Genomic DNA, 20,139 nt, shown 5'->3' with positions numbered 1-20,139 from the left:
CAGAGCCCCAAGCATGCCACTTCTATGATGAGCTGCATGCCATTCTAGGGGGTTCAGCCACCACTACCCCAGCTATGTTGTTTGACTCCTTCAATGGAGATGGAAGCAGGTTTTGGGGACAAGGAAGATGATGATGAGGTTGTAGATAGCTCACAGTAAGCAAGTGGAGAAACTGGTTTTCCCAACAGGCAGGAACTGTTTCTCACCCTGGACCTGGAGCCAGTACCCCCCGAACCCACCCAGGGCTGCCTCCCGGACCCACCAGGCGGAGAAGGGACCTCTGGTGAGTGTACCTTTTAAAATAATATACATGGTTTAAAAGCAAGCATGTTTAATGATTAATTTGCCCTGGCATTCGCAGCTCTCCTGGATGTACTCCCAAAGCCTTTGCAAAAGGTTTCTGGGGAGGGCAGCCTTATTCCCTGGTAGGACACTTTACCACTCCAGGCCAGTAGCACGTACTCGGGAATCATTGTAGAACAAAGCATTGCAGGGTATGTTTGCTGGCGTTCATACAACATCCGTTCTTTATCTCTCTGTTATCCTCAGGAGAGTGATATCATTCATGCTCACTTGGTTGAAATAGGGTGCTTTTCTTAAGGGGACATTCAGAGGTGCCCGTTCCTGCTGGGCTGTTTGTCTGTGGCTGAACAGAAATGTTCCCCGCTGTTAGCCATGGGGAGGGGAGAGGGGCTAGCCACATGGTGGGGGAGGTAAAATGCGACCTTGGAATGAAAGCACATGTGCTATGTATGTAATGTTAACAGCAAGGTTTACCATGAGAGAGTGTACCCATTGTTCTATAAAATGTGTCTTTTTAAATACCACTGTCCCTTTTTTTTCCCCTCCACCAATTGCATGTGTTTCAAGGACCACAGGATCCTCTCCTTCCCAGAGGCTAGTGAAGATTAGAAGGCGAAAAAAACCGCACTCGCGATGAAATGTTCTCTGAGCTCATGCAGTCCTCCCCCACTGACAGAGCACAGACGAATGTGTGGAGGCAGACAATGTCACAGTGCAGGAAAGCACAAAATGACTGGGAGGAGAGGTGGCAGGCTGAAGAGAGTAAGTAGCGGGATGAAGAGAGGGCTGAAGCTGAAAGGTGGCAGCAGCATGATGAGAGGAGGCAGGATTCAGTGCTGAGGCTTCTGGAGGATCAATATGCTCCAGCATACGGTTGCGCTGCAGGAAAGGCAGCAGGAGCACGGACCGCCGCTACAGCCCCTGTGTAACCAACCACCCTCCTCCCCAAGTTCCATAGCCTCCTCACCCAGACGCCCAAGAAAGCGGTGGGGAGCCCTCCAGCCACTCCACCCCAGAGGATTGCCCAAGCAACAGAAGGCTGGCATTCAATAAGTTTTAAACTTTTGAAGTGCTGTGTGGCCTTGTCCTTTCCTCCTCCACCACCCCTCCTAGTGCTTCTCTCCTCCACCACCCCTCCCGGGCTACCATGGCAGTCATCCCCCTATTTGTGTGATGAATTAATAAAGAATGCATGAATGTGAAGCAACAATGACTTTATTGCCTCTGCAAGTGGTAATCGAAGGGAGGAGGGGAGGGTGGTTAGCTTACAGGGAAGTAGAGTGAACCAAGGGGCGGGGGGTTTCATCAAGAACAAACAAACAAAACTTTCACACCGTAGCCTGGCCAGTCATGAAACTGGTTTTCAAAGCTTCTCTGATGCACCCCGCGCCCTCCTGTGCTCTTTTAACCACCCTGGTGTCTAGCTGCGCGTAACCAGCGGCAAGGCGATTTGCCTCAACCTCTCACCCCGCCATAAACGTCTCCCCCTTACTCTCACAGATATCGTGGAGTGCACAGCAAGCAGTAACAACAATGGGAATATTGGTTTCACTGAGGTCTAACTGAGTCAGTAAACTGCGCCAGCGCACTTTTAAATGTCCAAATGCACATTCTACCACCATTCTGCACTTGCTCAGCCTGTAGTTGAACAGCTCCTGACTACTGTCCAGGCTGCCTGTGTACGGCTTTATGAGCCATGGAATTAAGGTGTAGGCTGGGTCCCCAAGGAGAACTATAGGCATTTCAACATCCCCAAGGGTTATTTTCTGGTCTGGGAAATAAGCTCCTTCTTGCAACTGCTCAAAGAGCCCCGCGTTCCTAAAGATGCGAGCGTCATGTACCTTTCCTAGTCATCCCACGTTGATGTTGGTGAAACATCCCTTGTGATCCACCAGTGCTTGCAGCACTACTGAAAAGTACCCCTTGCGGTTTATGTACTCGCCAATTTGGTGCTCCGGTGCCAAGATAGGGATATGGATTCCGTCTATGGCGCCACCACAGTTAGTGGATGGCTTTGCTGCAATGGGATTCCCTATGACCTGCACATTTCCCAGGGTCACTACCCTTGAAATCAGCAGATCTTTGATTGCATTGGCTACTTGCATCACAGCAGCCCCCACAGTAGATTTGCCCACTCCAAATTGATTCCTGACTGACTGGTAGCTGTCTGTCGTTGCAAGCTTCCACAGGGCTATCCCCACTCGCTTCTCAACTGTGAGGGCTGCTCTCATCTTGGTATTCTTGCACCTCAGGGCAGGAGAAAACAAGTCACAAAGATCCATGAAAGTGCCCTTACGCATGTGAAAGTTTCGCAGCCACTGGGAATCGTCCCAGAACTGCAACACTATGTGGTCCCACCAGTCTGTGCTTGTTTCCCGGGCACAGAATCAGGGCTCCACCGCATGAACCTGCCCCATTAGCACCATGATGCCCACATTGCCTGGGCCCGTGCTTTGAGAGAAGTCTGTGTCCATGTCCTCATCACTCTCGTCACCGCGCTGACGTCACCTACTCGCCCAGTTTCGCTTTGCCAGGTTCTGGTACAGCATATACTGCTGGATAATGCGCATGGTGTTTAATGTGCTCCTAATTGCCAAAGTGATCTGAGCGTGCTCCATCCTTACCATGGTATGGCATCTGCACAGAAAAAAGGCGCGGAACAATTTTCTGACGGAGGGAGGGGCAACTGACGACATGGCTTACAGGGAATTAAAACAAACAAAGCGGGTGGCTTTACATCAAGGAGAAACAAAAACTGTCACACAGAATGGCCCCCTCAAAGATGGAACTCAAAAACCTGGGTTTAGCAGGCCAATGCTCAACCCACTAAGCTATCCCTCCCTCTGGTATTTCAGGCAGGACTGAATCTCCATTAAAGTTTTCAAGGTGCCCCTGACAGACCTCACCAAAACAATTGTCAGCCGTTGATTTCATGGAGGGACGGAGGTGGGAGCAAATGAATACAAAACAAATCTGGTCTATTTCTTATTTTGATCCACTCCGTCTATCCTTTAGATCTTTGGCTGGCAGCAGACGGTGCAGTAGGACTGCTAGCCATCCTCATCTCCTGCCTGCCCAGCAGGAGATGGTGCAATAGGACTGCCTGCAGGACTAAAGAGAATGACCTGGTCGAGTCACTCCTAATTTAGTCCCTGCACCCATGTCTGCCCAGGTGCTCCTGACCGACCTTACCGAGGCAGCCAGGAGCACCTCAGACATGATGACGATGGTTTTCAGGCCTATTGCACCGTCTGCTGCCACAAGGCAATGAGTTGCTACTGCTATGAAGCAATGCAATACTGCGTCTGCCAGCACCCAGGAGACATACGGTGACAGTGAGCTGAGCGGGCTCCATGGATGCCGTGGTATGGCATCTGCACAGGTAACTCAGGAAAAAAGGTGGGAAACGATTGTCTGCCGTTGCTTTCACTGAGTGATGGAGGGCCTGATGACATGTACCCAGAACCACACACGACAAAGTTTTTTGCCCCATCAGGCATTGGGATCTCAACCCAGAATTCCAATGAGCAGCGGAATCATAGAATATCAGGGTTGGAAGGGACCTCAGGAGGTCATCTAGTCCAACCCCCGGCTCAAAGCAAGACCAATCCCCAATTAAACCATCCCAGCAAGGGCTTTGTCAAGCCTGACCTTAAAATCTTCTAACGAAGGAGATTCCACCACCTCCCTAGGTAACGCATTCCACTGTTTCACCACCCTCCTAGTGAATAAGTTTTTCCTAATATCCAACCTAAACCTCCCCCACTGCAACTTGAGACCATTACTCCTTGTCCTGTCCTCTTCCACCACTGAGAATAGTCTAGAACCATCCTCTCTGGAACCACCTCTCAGGTAGTTGAAAGCAGCTATCAAATCCCCCCTCATTCTTCTCTTCTGCAGACTAAACAATCCCAGTTCCCTCAGCCTCTCCTCATAAGTCATGTGTTCCAGACCCCTAATCATTTTTGTTGCCCTTCACTGGGCTCTTTCCAATTTTTCCACATCCTTCTTGTAGTGTGGGGCCCAAAACTGGACACAGTACTCCAGATGAGGCCTCACCAATGCCGAATAGAGGGGGACGATCACGTCCCTCGATCTGCTCGTTATGCCCCTACTTATACATTCCAAAATGCCATTGGCCTTCTTGGCAACAAGGGCACACTGCTGACTCATATCCAGCTTCTCGTCCACTGTCACCCCTAGGTCCTTTTCCGCAGAACTGCTGCCTAGCCATTCGGTCCCTAGTCTGTAGCGGTGCATTGGGTTCTTCCATCCTAAGTGCAAGACCCTGCACTTATCCTTATTGAACCTCATCAGATTTCTTTTGGCCCAATCCTCCAATTTGTCTAGGTCCCTCTGTATCCTATCCCTGCCCTCCAGCGTATCTACCACTCCTCCTAGTTTAGTATCATCCGCAAATTTGCTGAGAGTGCAATCCACACCATCCTCCAGATCATTTATGAAGATATTGAACAAAACCGGCCCCAGGACCGACCCCTGGGGCACTCCACTTGATACCGGCTGCCAACTAGACATGGAGCCATTGATCACTACCCGTTGAGCCTGACAATCTAGCCAACTTTCTACCCACCTTATAGTGCATTCATCCAGCCCATAGTTCTTTAACTTGCTGACAAGAATACTGTAGGAGACCGTGTCAAAAGCTTTGCTAAAGTCAAGAAACAATACATCCACTGCTTTCCCTTCATCCACAGAACCAGTAATCTCATCATAGAAGGCGATTAGATTAGTCAGGCATGACTTGCTCTTGGTGAATCCATGCTGACTGTTCCTGATCACGTTCCTCTCATGTAAGTGCTTCAGGATTGATTCTTTGAGGACCTACTCCATGATTTTTCCGGGGACTGAGGTGAGGCTGACTTGCCTGTAGTTTCCAGGATCCTCCTTCTTCCCTTTTTTAGAGATTGGCACTACATTAGCCTTTTTCCAGTCATCCGGGACTTCCCCTGTTCGTCACAAGTTTTCAAAGATAATGGCCAATGGCTCTGCAATCACAGCTGCCAATTCCTTTAGCACTCTCGGATGCAACTCGTCCGGCCCCATGGACTTGTGCACGTCCAGCTTTTCTAAATCGTCCCTAACCACCTCTTTCTCCACAGAGGGCTGGCCATCTACTCCCCATGCTGTGATGCCCAGCGCAGCAGTCTGGGAGCTGACCTTGTTCATGAAGACAGAGGCAAAAAAAGCATTGAGTACATTAGCTTTTTCCACATCCTCTGTCACTAGGTTGCCTCCCTCATTCATTAAGGGGCCCACACTTTCCTTGGCTTTCTTCTTGTTGCCAACATACCTGAAGAAACCCTTCTTGTTACTCTTGACATCTCTTGCTAGCTGCAGCTCCAGGTGCGATTTGGCCCTCCTGATTTCATTCCTACATGCCCGAGCAATATTTTTATACTCTTCCCTGGTCATATGTCCAACCTTCCACTTCTTGTAAGCTTCTTTTTTATGTTTAAGATCCACTAGGATTTCACCGTTAAGCCAAGCTAGTGGCCTGCCATATTTACTATTCTTTCGACACATCGGGATGGTTTGTCCCTGTAACCTCAACAGGGATTCCTTGAAATACAGCCAGCTCTCCCAGACTCCTTTCCCCTTCATGTTAGTCCCCCAGGGGATCCTACCCATCCGTTCCCCGAGGGAGTCGAAGTCTGCTTTCCTGAAGTCCAGGGTCCGTATCCTGCTGCTTACCTTTCTTCCTTGTGTCAGGATCCTGAACTCAACCAACTCATGGTCACTGCCTCCCAAATTCTCGTCCACTTTTGCTTCCCCCACTAATTCTTCCCAGTTTGTGAGCAGCAGGTCAAGAAAAGCTCCCCCCCCAGTTGGCTCCTGCGGAGATTGCAGGAACTGTGGGACAGCTACCCAAAGTGCAACATTCCGGAAGTCGATGCTAGCCTCAGTACTGTGGAAGCACTCCGCCGAGTTAGTGCACTTAATGCACTTAGAGGATTGTGTGGGGGGACACAATCGATTATATAAAAACGATATCTAAAAAACCAACTTCTATAAATTCGACCTAATTTTGTAGTGTAGACATACCCTTAGAAAAAGGGCTAATCATATGGCCACTGTGTCAAACTAACACCCATGCTGCTCCATTAAAAGCTGAGGTTGTTACGAAGGAAGGAAGTTAATCACAATATAACAGGATGCATTCATCACACCAACATATCTCTAAGTCAGATAGCCTCTTAAGTCAGAAGCCAAAGGCAAAAATATTACATCCACCTCTTGTGGGATAACAAGACACCGCCTCCTCTTCTGTAAAAGCGTTAGGTTAAAAGATGGCCCAATGCAAACAGTTTGTGCATCTCCCCTATTACTAACTATTGAAGCAGATAATCATGTGCATTTATTTCTGCAGGAAACAGATTTTTCAAAGATAGGAAATTAAATACAATAATTTAAGTTCATATAACACATTGAAAATTCACAGCAGCAAAGTAATTAGAGTTAATATTAGGCACAGAAGTTAAATATAGCAATATAGTATTAGGTCATCCAATCCATCTCAATTTTAATTGCACAAACCAGGTTATGGAACCATTACACTGTATATGTATCAAAGACATTAAAGTTAACATTCAAAATACTGTTACTTTTGGGCATTTAAAATGTTCATGGCACTGTTTTATTAACCTACTTTTTACTTAAGGGACTGAATGTGTAACAACTGCCTCAAGGCTTTTGACATTATACTTGAGAGGGTGCCCTGTAGGAAAACTGGGAAGTACTTGGCATAGTTATTGTGTATTATATTTGAGCGCAATGGTCATGCCTGCCAATCAAAAAAAACCCAAATAAACTAAATGGAACAAGAGCCAATCTGTCCAGGGCAGCATAAAAACAGGCTAGAAACTTATTTAAGAGTTCCATGTAATACTATTTCACAAATGAGGTCACTTTAAGACAGGGTGGCCAATGGGAAGCAGAAAAATGCTGAATTCAAAGATATAGATAAAATTTACACTTTATACATGGTGAAAAATATTACAACTTGTGACCTTTCATAATGTTTAAGTAAAATCCACAGAAGCCTTTCAAAAAAGGCAACAGACATATCAGGACATTACAGATTAGGAAACTTGATTTAGCAATTAGAAAATACAAGGGTGGACTAGAGAACCTACTCTCTAACTAAAGGTCAGGCAAAGAAATATTGGTATATGGAATTAACATTATAAATAGATTTTTAGATAAACTGCAGAAGAGGAAACTAATTATTTTGGGGTGGGTGGGTGTCTAAACAAGATGCATTATCCCTAATTCAAACCTAAGTCTTCTGTGGAACTGCTTTAACCAATTCTCGGAACTGGATCAGAACTGTCCATCTCCAGATTCAGCTATAAAAGCACTAAAAGTTGTAGCCTAGAGGTTTCAACATGGTTACGGGAATAAAGTAAGGTCTTAGCTCCATTACAACTTGTTGGCCATGTTGTAATGGGGTTAAGGAACAATTGTGTTGTAACCAGTTCAGCTTTACAGTTAGACAGGATCTCCGATGTAGATAGTCTTCCATGATTCTCAGAGGATCACTCTAAAGTTCTGCAACATAGTAAAGTTGCTTATTCCCTTTATAGCCTATGAGCATATCAGCAAAAACAGGATATTTGATTATGCTGGAAGGCTCTCTGCATTCAAAAACTATGTGCAATATTATTCAAATTGCAGCATTCATCACTGAAGCAGTATGAACTTGTTACTAACCATCACTAGCAACACACCATAATGATTAGGTATGGGCAGCAAGAAGATTGAATCCAACAGATAGTAGTAGAAAATAGATAAAACTTGATTTATAGCAGAATTGTTAGTTTCCACATGAATATTGACAATGGAGCACATCTTCAGCACACAAAATTAAGCCCAAACGTAAAGAATGGCCTTCACAAACCTGATAGATTGCTCAAAGCCTTATTACTCAAGTGCGTGGGATTTCAGGGCCTTATCCACACCAGGGTTTGCTCTAATTCCAGCCATCAGTGGCCAACTGGCATAAGCTCCACCAGTGCAAATACTAGCTGTATCCATCTATACTAGGGGCTTGCACGAGCACAGTTATGTCCCTGGTCGATAACAGCAAATCCATAAGCTCGCAAAATCTCAGCAGGGTCTCATTTCCTCTCCAGAGAAAGATTTTTTTAATACAACTAAAGCATTAGAGACCACTTCTACATATCTTGAACTATGCATAATACCACCATCATCCTTGCCTTTTTGTTTTGTAGTTGTTTTTGCAGCACTTCACACTACAGCCTTGGGAGCATTTAAAGCTCATTAAACCCATGTTACCAACATGGAGCACAAAACACCTATTGATAATAGTCATGAAAAGCACTAAACATATTGTTTGACAAAAGAGCGAGCAAACAAACATCTCCCAGGTAAACTGCTTTAGCTACCTCTTTCTCACCTACACAGGTTTACATCAAGCCCTGCTGTCATACTTAAATATGCAGGAGAATGAAAGGGACTAAAATGTTGCAGCATTCCCTAGTCAATCTTTTAGTTGGAAGCACTTCAAACATCTACCCAATCATATGACTAAAGTCTTCCTCTTAATGTCCTTTTACAAAGGCTTTTTTCTATTGAATGACATAAGAACTAAATTAAAAATATTCATTCTTGAAGTAACCTAAACATGCCATATGTAGTAGTCACATACACTCATACTCTGACAGCCAGATCAAATAAAGCAAAAAGAAAGGTTTCAGAGTAACAGCCTATCTAATAAAGCAGTTATTCTCAATCTTTTCAGGTTGGCAACCCCTCATTTGAGGTAAAAAAAATTCACAAGCTGTCAAGGTTCCTCCCCCACTCTGAACTCTAGGGTACAGATGTGGGGACCTGCATGAAAAACCTCCTAAGCTTATCTTTACCAGCTTAGGTCAAAACTTCCCCAACGTACAAAATATTCCACCCGTTGTCCTTGGACTGGCCGCTATACCACCACCAAACTAATACTGGTTACTGAGGAAGAGCTGTTTGGACGCGTCCTTCCCCCCAAAATACTTCCCAAAACCTTGCACCCCACTTCCTGGACAAGGTTTGGTAAAAAGCCTCACCAATTTGCCTAGGTGACTACAGACCCAGATCCTTGGATCTTAAGAACAATGAACAATCCTCCCAACACTTGCACCCCCCCTTTCCTGGGAAATGTTGGATAAAAAGCCTCACCAATTTGCATAGGTGACCACAGACCCAAACCCTTGGATCTGAGAACAATGAAAAAACATTCAGTTTTTTACAAGAAGACTTTTAATAAAAAATAGAAGTAAATAGAAATAAAGAAATCCCCCCTGTAAAATCAGGATGGTAGATATCTTACAGGGTAATTAGATTAAAAAACATAGAGAACCCCTCTAGGCAAAACCTTAAGTTACAAAAAAGATACACAAGGTGCCACAAGTCCTCCTTTTCTTTTTACAGACAGAAATAGTTATTCTATTCAGCACAATTCTTTTCTCAGCCATTTAAGGAAATCATAATCTAACACATACCTAGCTAGATTACTTACTAAAAGTTCTAAGACTCCATTCCTGGTCTATCCCCAGCAAAGACCCAGCATACAGACAGACACAGACCCTTTGTTTCTCTCCCTCCTCCCAGCTTTTGAAAGTATCTTGTCTCCTCATTGGTCATTTTGGTCAGGTGCCAGCGAGGTTACCTTTAGCTTCTTAACCCTTTACAGGTGAGAGGAGCTTTCCCCTGGCCAGGAGGGATTTCAAAGGGGTTTACCCTTCCCTTTATATTTATGACACAAGCCCCTTATTTTTTTACTCTATTTTTATAATAAATGGCATCAAAATCATCAATGCATTGCTAAGCCTATATAATTTGTGTCTGTCATAAGAGCAGACAGAAGACTTGATCTTAAAAAGGTACTAGGGCATGGTGTGAAAAGGAGGGAGATTTTCTTTGCTTTAGGCCATGTTTACGCTAGCGCTCATGTTGGCAAAATTTTTGTCACTCAGGGGTGTGAAAAAACCATACCCCTGAGTGACCTATGTTTTGCTGGTATAAGCTCTCGTGTGCACAGCGCTATGTTGGCAGGAAAAGCTCTCCTGTGGACATAAAACCAGCTCAATGATCGGTGGTAGCTATTATATCAACAGGAGAGCACTCTCCCATTGGCATAACATGGCTACATGAGCACTCTTACAGCATCCCAGTGTAATGGCCACAGACTAATGAAGCGTTCCGTGCTTGTGACCTTCCCCACCCGGATTATCTTTCACGAGCCAATCTGGGGGTTGTGACCAGTTTAACCACTGAAATAAGATTAGAAATCAGATGCAAACAGCAGAAAGTTATGACATTAAAAATTGAGGAAGTTGGATGCAACAGGAATGTCCCCATTGTACTACTTATGAAATGGGACATAGCAAAGTCACTATAGAACAGAATGCATACCAACTACCTGTAAATATTTAAATTGTAGACACTTTTAAAATCATTATGAGATTGCTTTTGAATCTTACATACACAAGGAATATAAAATGCTTTCTGTCAGGGGATTAACTTGGTAGCAATTTGTTTAACTTACAGAGAAGAGGACTTGTCTTTGGGGCACCCCTTTCTAGTTGAACAAAACCTGTTTGATGCTATGCCTCGAAGATTAATGGAGCAAGCATGCTCAGAAAGCTTCTGAGGGGCAGGAAATATCGATCTACCAATGGTTAAGCAGTACTTTACAAATTGTTTGTCCTCAGCTATTAATATGATGATGACCCCAGAAATGTCCATCTTAGCTCTTCCACACAAATGGTCTACAGATGACCCAAGAAGCAAGAGAGAAGACTAAAAAGCACCAGGGCACAAGTCTCATTCCAAAGCTCACAGATCACCACTTTTTTTATTCTTATGCCATAAAGTCTCTGACAGCAGATTTACTCTGACTGGCAGATAGCCTGATGGATCAGGGCTTTCTCCTCAACCTCAAGAGGATTAAAGCCTTTCACACTGTGATGACTGAGTAAATGTTTTGTAGGTAAATACTTCAGCTCTTTTGGCGGGAGAGGGTGGAAGAGAGAATATGGAGGGGACATGACAATTCCCTGGGTCACTCAACGAAGTTCTGGAGGTGTAAGAAGAACTTTCATGAAACAGAATGCCTTAGACAAGCCTCCTCACAATCTGGGTTGAGATTTAGGTATTGTATAGAAACCCAACTTGTATTAGATGACCTTGTTACATTAGTGCACTGTAATTTCCACTGTCTGCCCTCCAGTTTTAGGCGGAGTTTGAGAATTTTGCCCTGTGAAACCCTAGACACCCTGTTTTTGAGGTACTGTCCAGAGCTGATCAGCTGTGGCACTAAAGCACTTGACTTCCTAGTTTACATGGAAGTAGTGGCAAGGCATTTTCAACGAATGGCCCTCACCCTTGGAATTCATCCTCCAGCCCTTTGGTCAGAAATAGCCCAAACTTGTTGAACTTCATGGCACAACACAAAGCCTGTTACCTTGAGCTCAGGGAAGGGCTAAGAAATAACTGGTGGCTCAGGTCCCTAGAGAAGGTGGGGGGTGTTTTGTAGGATGTCTCTTTGGTTAACTGGTTACGTAGGTCAGGGTTTTTTAGGATGGGCTTCTGTTTCAATTATTTTGTATGTGTTTTTAAATTATGTTCAAGTACCACGGAATTAGGGGGAAAAAAGACGGGTAAAATGCATGTTATGTATGAACAGTTCAAACGGGATGCGTTGGCAAAGATGCCATCTAGCAGAATGTTCCATTCAGAGAAGTGATACTGACTGGATTCAACAATGGAACTGCCTTCTACAGCCAGTAATGTATTTGTCACTTGATATTGCATGAACGCTTTTTTTCCTAAAAAAAGCAGCAATACAGTAAATTTAAAGTGTTGAAATGTACAGTATGGCATAACTTACAGCTAAGCCCCTTCATTTTCAGTATAAACCCATTTTTACTGAAAATTTCACAGGTTTTACAAAAAGTATTCAGTTTTTTCCAATCTTCACCATACTCTTGTGTCATTCAAATATAATAAACTTGTTTTATTAGGAACATAATATATTGCATGAGATATCTGTATTACGATAATATATTAGTATATGCAAAGCTGCCTGTTGAAGGAAGGCTATGTATTAGTTTAGAAGATACACACAACAAACAGGCTCACACGCAAGCTCTGAAGTGCGTGCGCATCTGAAAATACTGATGAATCTGATGTTCACCACATCCACATTTCAAGTTGTTAGCAGGTAACGATTTAAAGATCTGACACACTAAAATGGAAAGAAAACAAAAATCTGTATTGGAATAAGTTTCAGAACTCAAGGAATTATTCAAAAGTTTTAAAAACACAAAATGAGAAAAGGATGAAGTTGAGTGTATGTGCTGCAAATGGTGTGACCCAATTATTAAATGTAAATATTTATAGGCTAATACTTCTAAGTCTACAATAATAAACTATTTATTCAAATAAAAAGTTTTATTTGTGGATTAGAGATACATTGTTTTCTTAAACTCAGGTTTTGTTCTGTTTTAGTTCTGCAGCAAACCACACTGATGAATGGAATTCAAAGCATTAATCTACTGAATACTTTCCATACACCAAAATAAACCTTGATATTTACTCCCCCAAAAATAAATAGTTTTTCACACACATTTTCACCTGTTTTTGTTGTTGTGGTAATAGACACTGATAAATTCCCAGGAAAAATTAAATAAAACAAAAACTGAAAATGAAGGGCCATACTTACAGCACATGGTAGGAGTTACACTGAGTAGGTAAAAAACATACAATTTCCATACCCTCCCACACTTTGCTGCTCATCATCACAGGAAAATCCGATAGAATTATACGGCAGCTAAATTGTATGTCTGTTCCTGCACAGTAGCATTTTCTTGGAGGAACTGGTTACAAACTAATAGAAAGGAGGGAGTGTTGTCTAGAGCAGAGGTCTGAGCAAGGACTCCTTGATTCTATTCCCTACTCTCCCACAGGTTCTCCACAGTCTCCCATATGCTAGGAGACTGATCAGCTGTCGACAATAGATGTCAACAATGTTTTCTATAATGTTGCTGAAGACTGGTGTCCACCACCAGTTAAAGCCATTTTCAGCACTGGTTCAAAAAGACCCATTAACAGTAAGTCAGCAAGAGGACAATTACCTAGTGCAGACAAGGTCTTGTGTGATCTTGGGCAAGTCACTACGCTTCTCACATTTCCTTATGTCTAAAATTGGTGTAACACATTGCTACCTAACAGGCAGGGTTGCGAAACAAGCATTATTTGTAAAGTAATTGGACACCCTTGTATGAAAGGTGCTACAGAAATGCAAATATGGTTATTTCAGAGGAACAGCCGTGTTAGTCTGTATTCGCAAAAAGAAAAGGAGTACTTGTGGCACCTTAGAGACTAACCAATTTATTTGAGCATGAGCTTTCGTGAGCTACAGCTCACTTCATCAGATGTTTACCGTGGAAACTGCAGCAGACTTTATATACACACAGAAATCATGAAACAATACCTCCTCCCACCCCACTGTCCTGCTGGTAATAGCTTATCTAAAGTGATCAACAGGTGGGCCATTTCCAGCACAAATCCAGGTTTTCTCACCCTCCACCCCCCCACACAAATTCACTCTCCTGCTGGTGCTAGCCCATCCAAAGTGACAACTCTTTACATAATCAAGTCGGGCTATTTCCTGCATAGATCAAGGTTTTCTCACATCCCCCCCACCCCCATACACACACAAACTCACTCTCCTGCTGGTAATAGCTCATCTAAACTGACCATTCTCCAGGTTTAAATCCAAGTTAAACCAGAACATCTGGGGGGGGGGGGGTAGGAAAAAACAAGAGGAAACAGGCTACCTTGCATAATGACTTAGCCACTCCCAGTCTCTATTTAAGCCTAAATTAATAGTATCCAATTTGCAAATGAATTCCAATTCAGCAGTTTCTCGCTGGAGTCTGGATTTGAAGTTTTTTTGTTTTAAGATAGCGACCTTCATGTCTGTGATTGCGTGACCAGAGAGATTGAAGTGTTCTCCGACTGGTTTATGAATGTTATAATTCTTGACATCTGATTTGTGTCCATTTATTCTTTTACGTAGAGACTGTCCAGTTTGACCAATGTACATGGCAGAGGGGCATTGCTGGCACATGATGGCATAGATCACATTGGTGGATGTGCAGGTGAACGAGCCTCTGATAGTGTGGCTGATGTTATTAGGCCCTGTGATGGTGTCCCCTGAATAGATATGTGGGCACAATTGGCAACGGGCTTTGTTGCAAGGATAAGTTCCTGGGTTAGTGGTTCTGTTGTGTGGTATGTGGTTGTTGGTGAGTATTTGCTTCAGGTTGCGGGGCTGTCTGTAGGCAAGGACTGGCCTGTCTCCCAAGACTTGTGAGAGTCTTATATATATATATATATATATATAGTCTTATATAGTCTCTTGTGAGAGAGTTATATAATTCAGCTGTGAAAGGGCTTAGTGAGCAAGACCAGACAACCTAGAACCCTATTTTTCTTCCAGTTCTGGGCTGCTCTCAAGAAGGGCAAAACCAAAGCAACTGCAAAAAAGAAAAGTAGAAACCCAGAAGAACAAAAAGGGCCTGTAGTAACAGGATGTGTAGCTGAAAAAAGGCTAGTCCAAAAATTCTAGAATCACTCTTTTCAAAAGGGGCGGGGAAGAAGTCAAATGCATTTAGAATCCTGAGATATGGTGTAACCCACATTTTGAACAATGTAGTAATTTAGAAGTGTCATAATACTGAAGATTCTGTTAAAAGACTGAGGGAGGGGAAAATGACTAGACCTTGCCTATGTGAGCTTTCCCAACCTACATAATTCTGCAGAGAAGAGCAAAACTAGGCCACTTATTTGAAGAGATGCTGGGAAGATGTATATGGAGTGTTCTCACCTTCATTCAAAGTATTTCTGAATTTTAAAAAGATGATTACAGAGTGGGTTTGGACTTTACATAAAGCAACATTTCTTCTCAACTACTCTGTAGCGGCACTGAGTGCCTTGCTCCAGTTATTAAACACTCCAAAGGTCTCTTACAATTTAATGAAATGAGCTACGTTGCTTCAACCTAGACATTTTTATATTAATTTTTTAAAGAAAAATGCTATCTCAAACTGTTTAAAATTCACATGTGATTCATCTAGCTTTCTGAAATTTTAATGAAATGACTAAAGCATGCATTTTATCCTAGCAATTGATTGATCTGTTTTAGCTGTATGTTACCAAATACATAGAGAGCAAATATCTTTGTAGAATCCTTTAATTCAGAGACCTTACTAAACTCGGATTTTTTTAAAATATGAGTTATACCGAGACATTTTTGAAAGCACAAATTGCCGTTAGGCCAATTAACAGCCACTGAAAGACAACAGAAATTAGGTGCATAACCACCATTCATGCTTTTCAAAGTCTCTTCCACTCTGTGTGAACATTGCTATGTGTTTTGATTATTTGGACAGCTTTTCTGTATATTACTTAGGGCTCTTGTGTACAGGCATAACTGCTGACATCATTGCAAATTCCTTGGTATTTCAGTGTAAGCTGTATTCCAGCACCATGGCACATAAAAAACCCCACGTACACAGTATCAAAAAGGTTTCAGAGTAACAGCCGTGTTAGTCTGTATTCGCAAAAAGAAAAGGAGTACTTGTGGCACCTTAGAGACTAACCAATTTATTTAAGCATGAGCTTTCGTGAGCTCATGCTCAAATAAATTGGTTAGTCTCTAAGGTGCCACTAGTATCAAAAAGGTTACTAATCCCATTTTGAAACTCCTACTTACTAACAAAGGAACAAACCCTCAAGGAGGAAGACTTATCACCACATACAGCCAATCAAAAAAAATGTTCTATGCACACAAAGAACCACGAACCTCAGTGCCTCACACAGTTCATACAGGTGAAAAATAAGTTAAGCAATACACATGTTGCTCTTAGGATTCCCATGGCTGCCTCCCATTAGGAAACCAGAAATCTTAGTAAAAACATAAGCCTTCGTGGGTTTATGCCCAAATAAATTTGTTAGTCTCTTAAGGGGTCACAAGTACTCCTCGTTGTTTTTGCTGATATAGTCTAACACAGCCAGCACACTGAAAAATCTTAGTGTAACATTTTCCACACAAATGAGAGAAGCTCACTTAGTACACGCTAAGTAGATCAATACACACACCAGAGCTATACCATGTCTCTAACTGGAACTGCAAACTTCACAAAGCAACTGATTATGAAATATAGAAATCAGCTAATCCACCTTCCACCCTAATAAATGCAAGGTTGTTCCTCACACTTGATTCTTTAGCTCATTTTAAATGACTCAAGAAATGGGACTGCCGCTGTGAAAAGGAGGACTTGTGGCACCTCAGAGATTAACAAATTTATTTGAGCATAAACTTTCGTGAGCTACAGCTCACTATTCAGCAATTTTCCCCTAATAGGCAATCTTCAATTTTCATTTGCTTCCTTTCACCCCTATGCACAAGCCTCCAATAGGGTTAATAAAAACCAGACAGAACATGGCACTTTATTTGTAGCCCCAAAATATTTATCTATTCAAAGAACTATATTGAAAAAACAGAAATCAGCGATCTCCAATAAGTAAATACTGAATGGAAGCACCTTAAAATGTTACCATCACAAAAGTGACCATATTTAAAAATAGCATCTCCTTACTCAGAGGATATGCTTCCTGCACATGTCCAGAGCGCTGACTTTGGTGACAAGAAAACATTCTACTTCACTCCTGCAAGCACTGTGGAGACCAGCTGGCCATGTCTCCACTAGGGACTTTACTGCGACACAGATGTGCCGCAGCAAGATCTCTCATGTAGCCGCTCTATGCCGGCGGGGCAGAGCTCTCCTGGCGGCATAATTAAACCATCCCCCATGAGCAGCATTAGCTGTGTCGGCAGAAGACGCTCTCCCGGCCACACCGTTGCTTTTGTTGGTGACAGTTGTGTCGGCCAGGGAGAGGGTTTTTCACGCCCCGCCTGACCAGGGTTTTGCGGACAGAAGCACGAGCGCAGACGCAGCCTTAGTCACGACAGGAGCCGGCCTCTGTTTCGGCTGATGCACCAAGCGCCAGCCACAAGGGCTGGCGACCCCACCAGCTGCCGGGCACGAGCACCTTTGCCGGGGAAAAGGAGCCGCTCGGACCCGGAGCGGGGCGCTGGCAGAGCCGCCTCCCGGAGCGGAGCCTGTTTCCCAAGCCCGCGCGCTCCACCAGCGAGCCCAGCTGCCAAGTCCGCCGCCTGCCCAGAAAGCTCGCCCCGGCCAGCCGCCCCGCGCCGCCGCCCGCCCCAGCCCTGGAGCCGGGACCCCGGCCGGGAGCGGGACAGCCAGCCCCGGCAGCGCGCCCCGGGGGCTCGCTCGGCCGCAGGCCCAGCGCCGTGCGCGGCCCGAGAGCGCGGCGGCGGCGCCCCCCCCCCCCGGGACCGCGCCCCTCCCCCCCCGCGGCGGCAGCGCCCGGCCTCCCCCCCGCCGGCCCCTCCTCACCGAGCAGCAGCAGCTTCACCTCCTTGGACGCCTTCTCGCCGTCCTCCCGCAGGTTGCGGTCGATCATCTTGCTCCGCTCCACCGCCGCCTTGTCCTCGGCGCTCAGCGTGCAGCCCATGGCGGGGCCGGGCCGGGCCGCTCCGCACCGCTCGGGGGGCTCCGGGCTGCGCCTCTCGCTCTCCTCAGCCCGGCAGCCCGAGAGCGGCGCTGTGTGAGGCGGCGCCGGATATCCGCTCCGGGGCCGCCTGCCGCGAGCCGCGGCTGGGGGCGCGGCGCACTCTGGGAAATGTAGTTCTCCATGCGCACCAGCGGCCACGGCCCACGGGTTTAGAGCGTTGCACGCTGGGATCTGTCCGGAGACGCCCCCGCCGCGTTGCATATTGGGACTTGTAGTCTTATGTGCTGCATGGGAGCATCGTTTGGCCCGGCCCGCGGTCTGCACTGGGGGCCTGTGTGCACGGCAAAGGATTGAAGCAGGGGGCTGCACGCCCCTGTGGGCTGGTGTCTCTCGTGGGACTAGGTTTCCACTGTACACTCCGGGCACCGGGAACTCACCAGTGGCTCTGTGCTGCATGCCACTCCCACTTGGAACCAGGCAGGGACAGTGGGGCCAGCACCCAGCTCCAAAAGCCCAAATCCCTGCTGCTCGCGCTAATAGCAAATTGCCCTTGACGGCTGGCAGCATGGAGCTTATGGCAAATAGTGTGGGTGCTGATTCCATCCCGCAGACGGCAATATTAAATGTAGCTCACTCCAGTACATGCACCCACCTCAGTTCATTACAATGGTTACACCACCGCTAGGGGATAGGTGTAAAACTGCACAAATAATGGGCTCTTCAATATAGCAGAGAAAAGTCTAACACCAGGAGTTCTCAAACTGGGAGTCGGGACCCCTCAGGGGGTCGTGAGGTTATTACATGGAGGGTCATGAGCTGTCAGCCTCCACCCTACACACCACTTTGCCTCCAGCATTTATAATGGTGTTAAATATATAAAAAAGTGTTTTTAATTTATAAGGGGGGTTGCACTCAGAGGCTTGCTGTGTGAAAGGGATCGCCAGTACAAAAGTTTGAGAACTACTGTCTAATACTATCTGATGGCTGGAAGTTGAAACTAGACAATTCAGACTGGAAATAAGGTACACATTTTAATAGAGTAATTAACCAGTGGAACAATTTACCAAGGGTCATGGTCGATTCTCCATCACTGCCCATTTTTAAATTGAGATGGGCTATTTTTTTTAAAAGCTCTGCTCTAGAATTATTTGGAGGCAGTTCTCTGGCCTGTGTTATACAGGAGGTCAGATAAGACAATCACAGTTGTCCCTTCTGGCCTTGGAATGTATGAAGTCTCCAGCTACTCAGCTGGCAAGGGATGTGCATTAGTCCTTTTACCTCAGGCACCTGCATACCGAGCACTGCGGCCAACATGGGCCATGGACTCAACACAAAGTAGGGCTCTGAGCTACAAAACATCATCTGCTGCTTGCTCTTTGTCTGCCCAGCTCATTGTTTCCCTTTGGAGTGTGTGACAAGGGTATACAAACCCCACACTGGTAAGGAAGGGGTTAAGCAGGTGATCTGGGCCTAGATGGCCCAGGATTAGTGCAAGCCAATTTACCAAGTGGGGGGTCAGTGCTAACGAGGCCAATCAGGGTGGATGTGGCCCATTCTCAACAGTTGACAAGAAGGTGTGAGTTGGGAATGGGCCACATCCACCCTGACTGAGTTGGCCTCGTTAGCACTGACCCCCCCCCACTCGGTAAGATAACTCCCATCTTTTCATGTGCTGTGTATTTATACCTCCCTACTGTATTTTTCACTCCATGAATCTGATGAAGTGGGTTTTAGCCCAGGAAAGCTTATGCTCAGATAAATTTGTTAGTCTTTAAGGTGCCACAAGGACTCCTCCTTGTTTTTGCTGATACAGACTAACACGGTTAACACTCGGAAACCAGTTATTTCATGGTTATTGTTTTATCATTGGGAAACGGGACTGGTGAGGAAGCGACCCAGGGAGGTAGCAGAGTAGCACTTTGGGCACAGGATTTAGCTGCCTCCCTGGACTGGAACCTGGTGAAGAGGGCTGGCATAGCCTGGGTTCCCCTACCAACCCCAAGGTGGGGGGAGTGAAGCAGACATAAACCCTCCCCATGAACAGGGAAAAATCTGGGCAAGGGAAGACCCAGAAGGCCCATCTCCTAACTTACAGTGCTACCCCATTGCAGGATTCTACATGCCCTGAAAAGGATGGACAGAAAGGAGTAATCAAGCTGGATCAGGGGGCATGAGATGGACAGACTACTGCAGGGCCAGAGCAGC

At 45.2% G+C, this 20,139-nt stretch overlaps 1 protein-coding gene across 1 annotated transcript in view; it reads right to left on the bottom strand.

The window, feature by feature from the left end:
• GNAI3 (G protein subunit alpha i3) overlaps positions 1-18,050 on the bottom strand; it is a 53,566-nt gene extending 35,516 nt beyond the window's left edge. Inside the window, exon 1 of the mRNA XM_073320293.1 lies at positions 17,817-18,050. Within this exon, the coding sequence (XP_073176394.1) occupies positions 17,817-17,934 (118 nt within the window). The 5' untranslated portion in view covers positions 17,935-18,050. The remainder of the gene's footprint in view (positions 1-17,816) is intronic.
• Between the last annotated feature and the right edge of the window lie 2,089 nt (positions 18,051-20,139).

The sequence above is a fragment of the Lepidochelys kempii genome, chromosome 21, assembly GCF_965140265.1.
Source record: "Lepidochelys kempii isolate rLepKem1 chromosome 21, rLepKem1.hap2, whole genome shotgun sequence".
In the NCBI taxonomy this organism is placed as follows: domain Eukaryota; kingdom Metazoa; phylum Chordata; order Testudines; family Cheloniidae; genus Lepidochelys; species Lepidochelys kempii.
The sequence above is the reverse complement of the archived record's forward strand: the minus strand, read 5'-3'. Positions and strand labels throughout refer to the sequence as shown.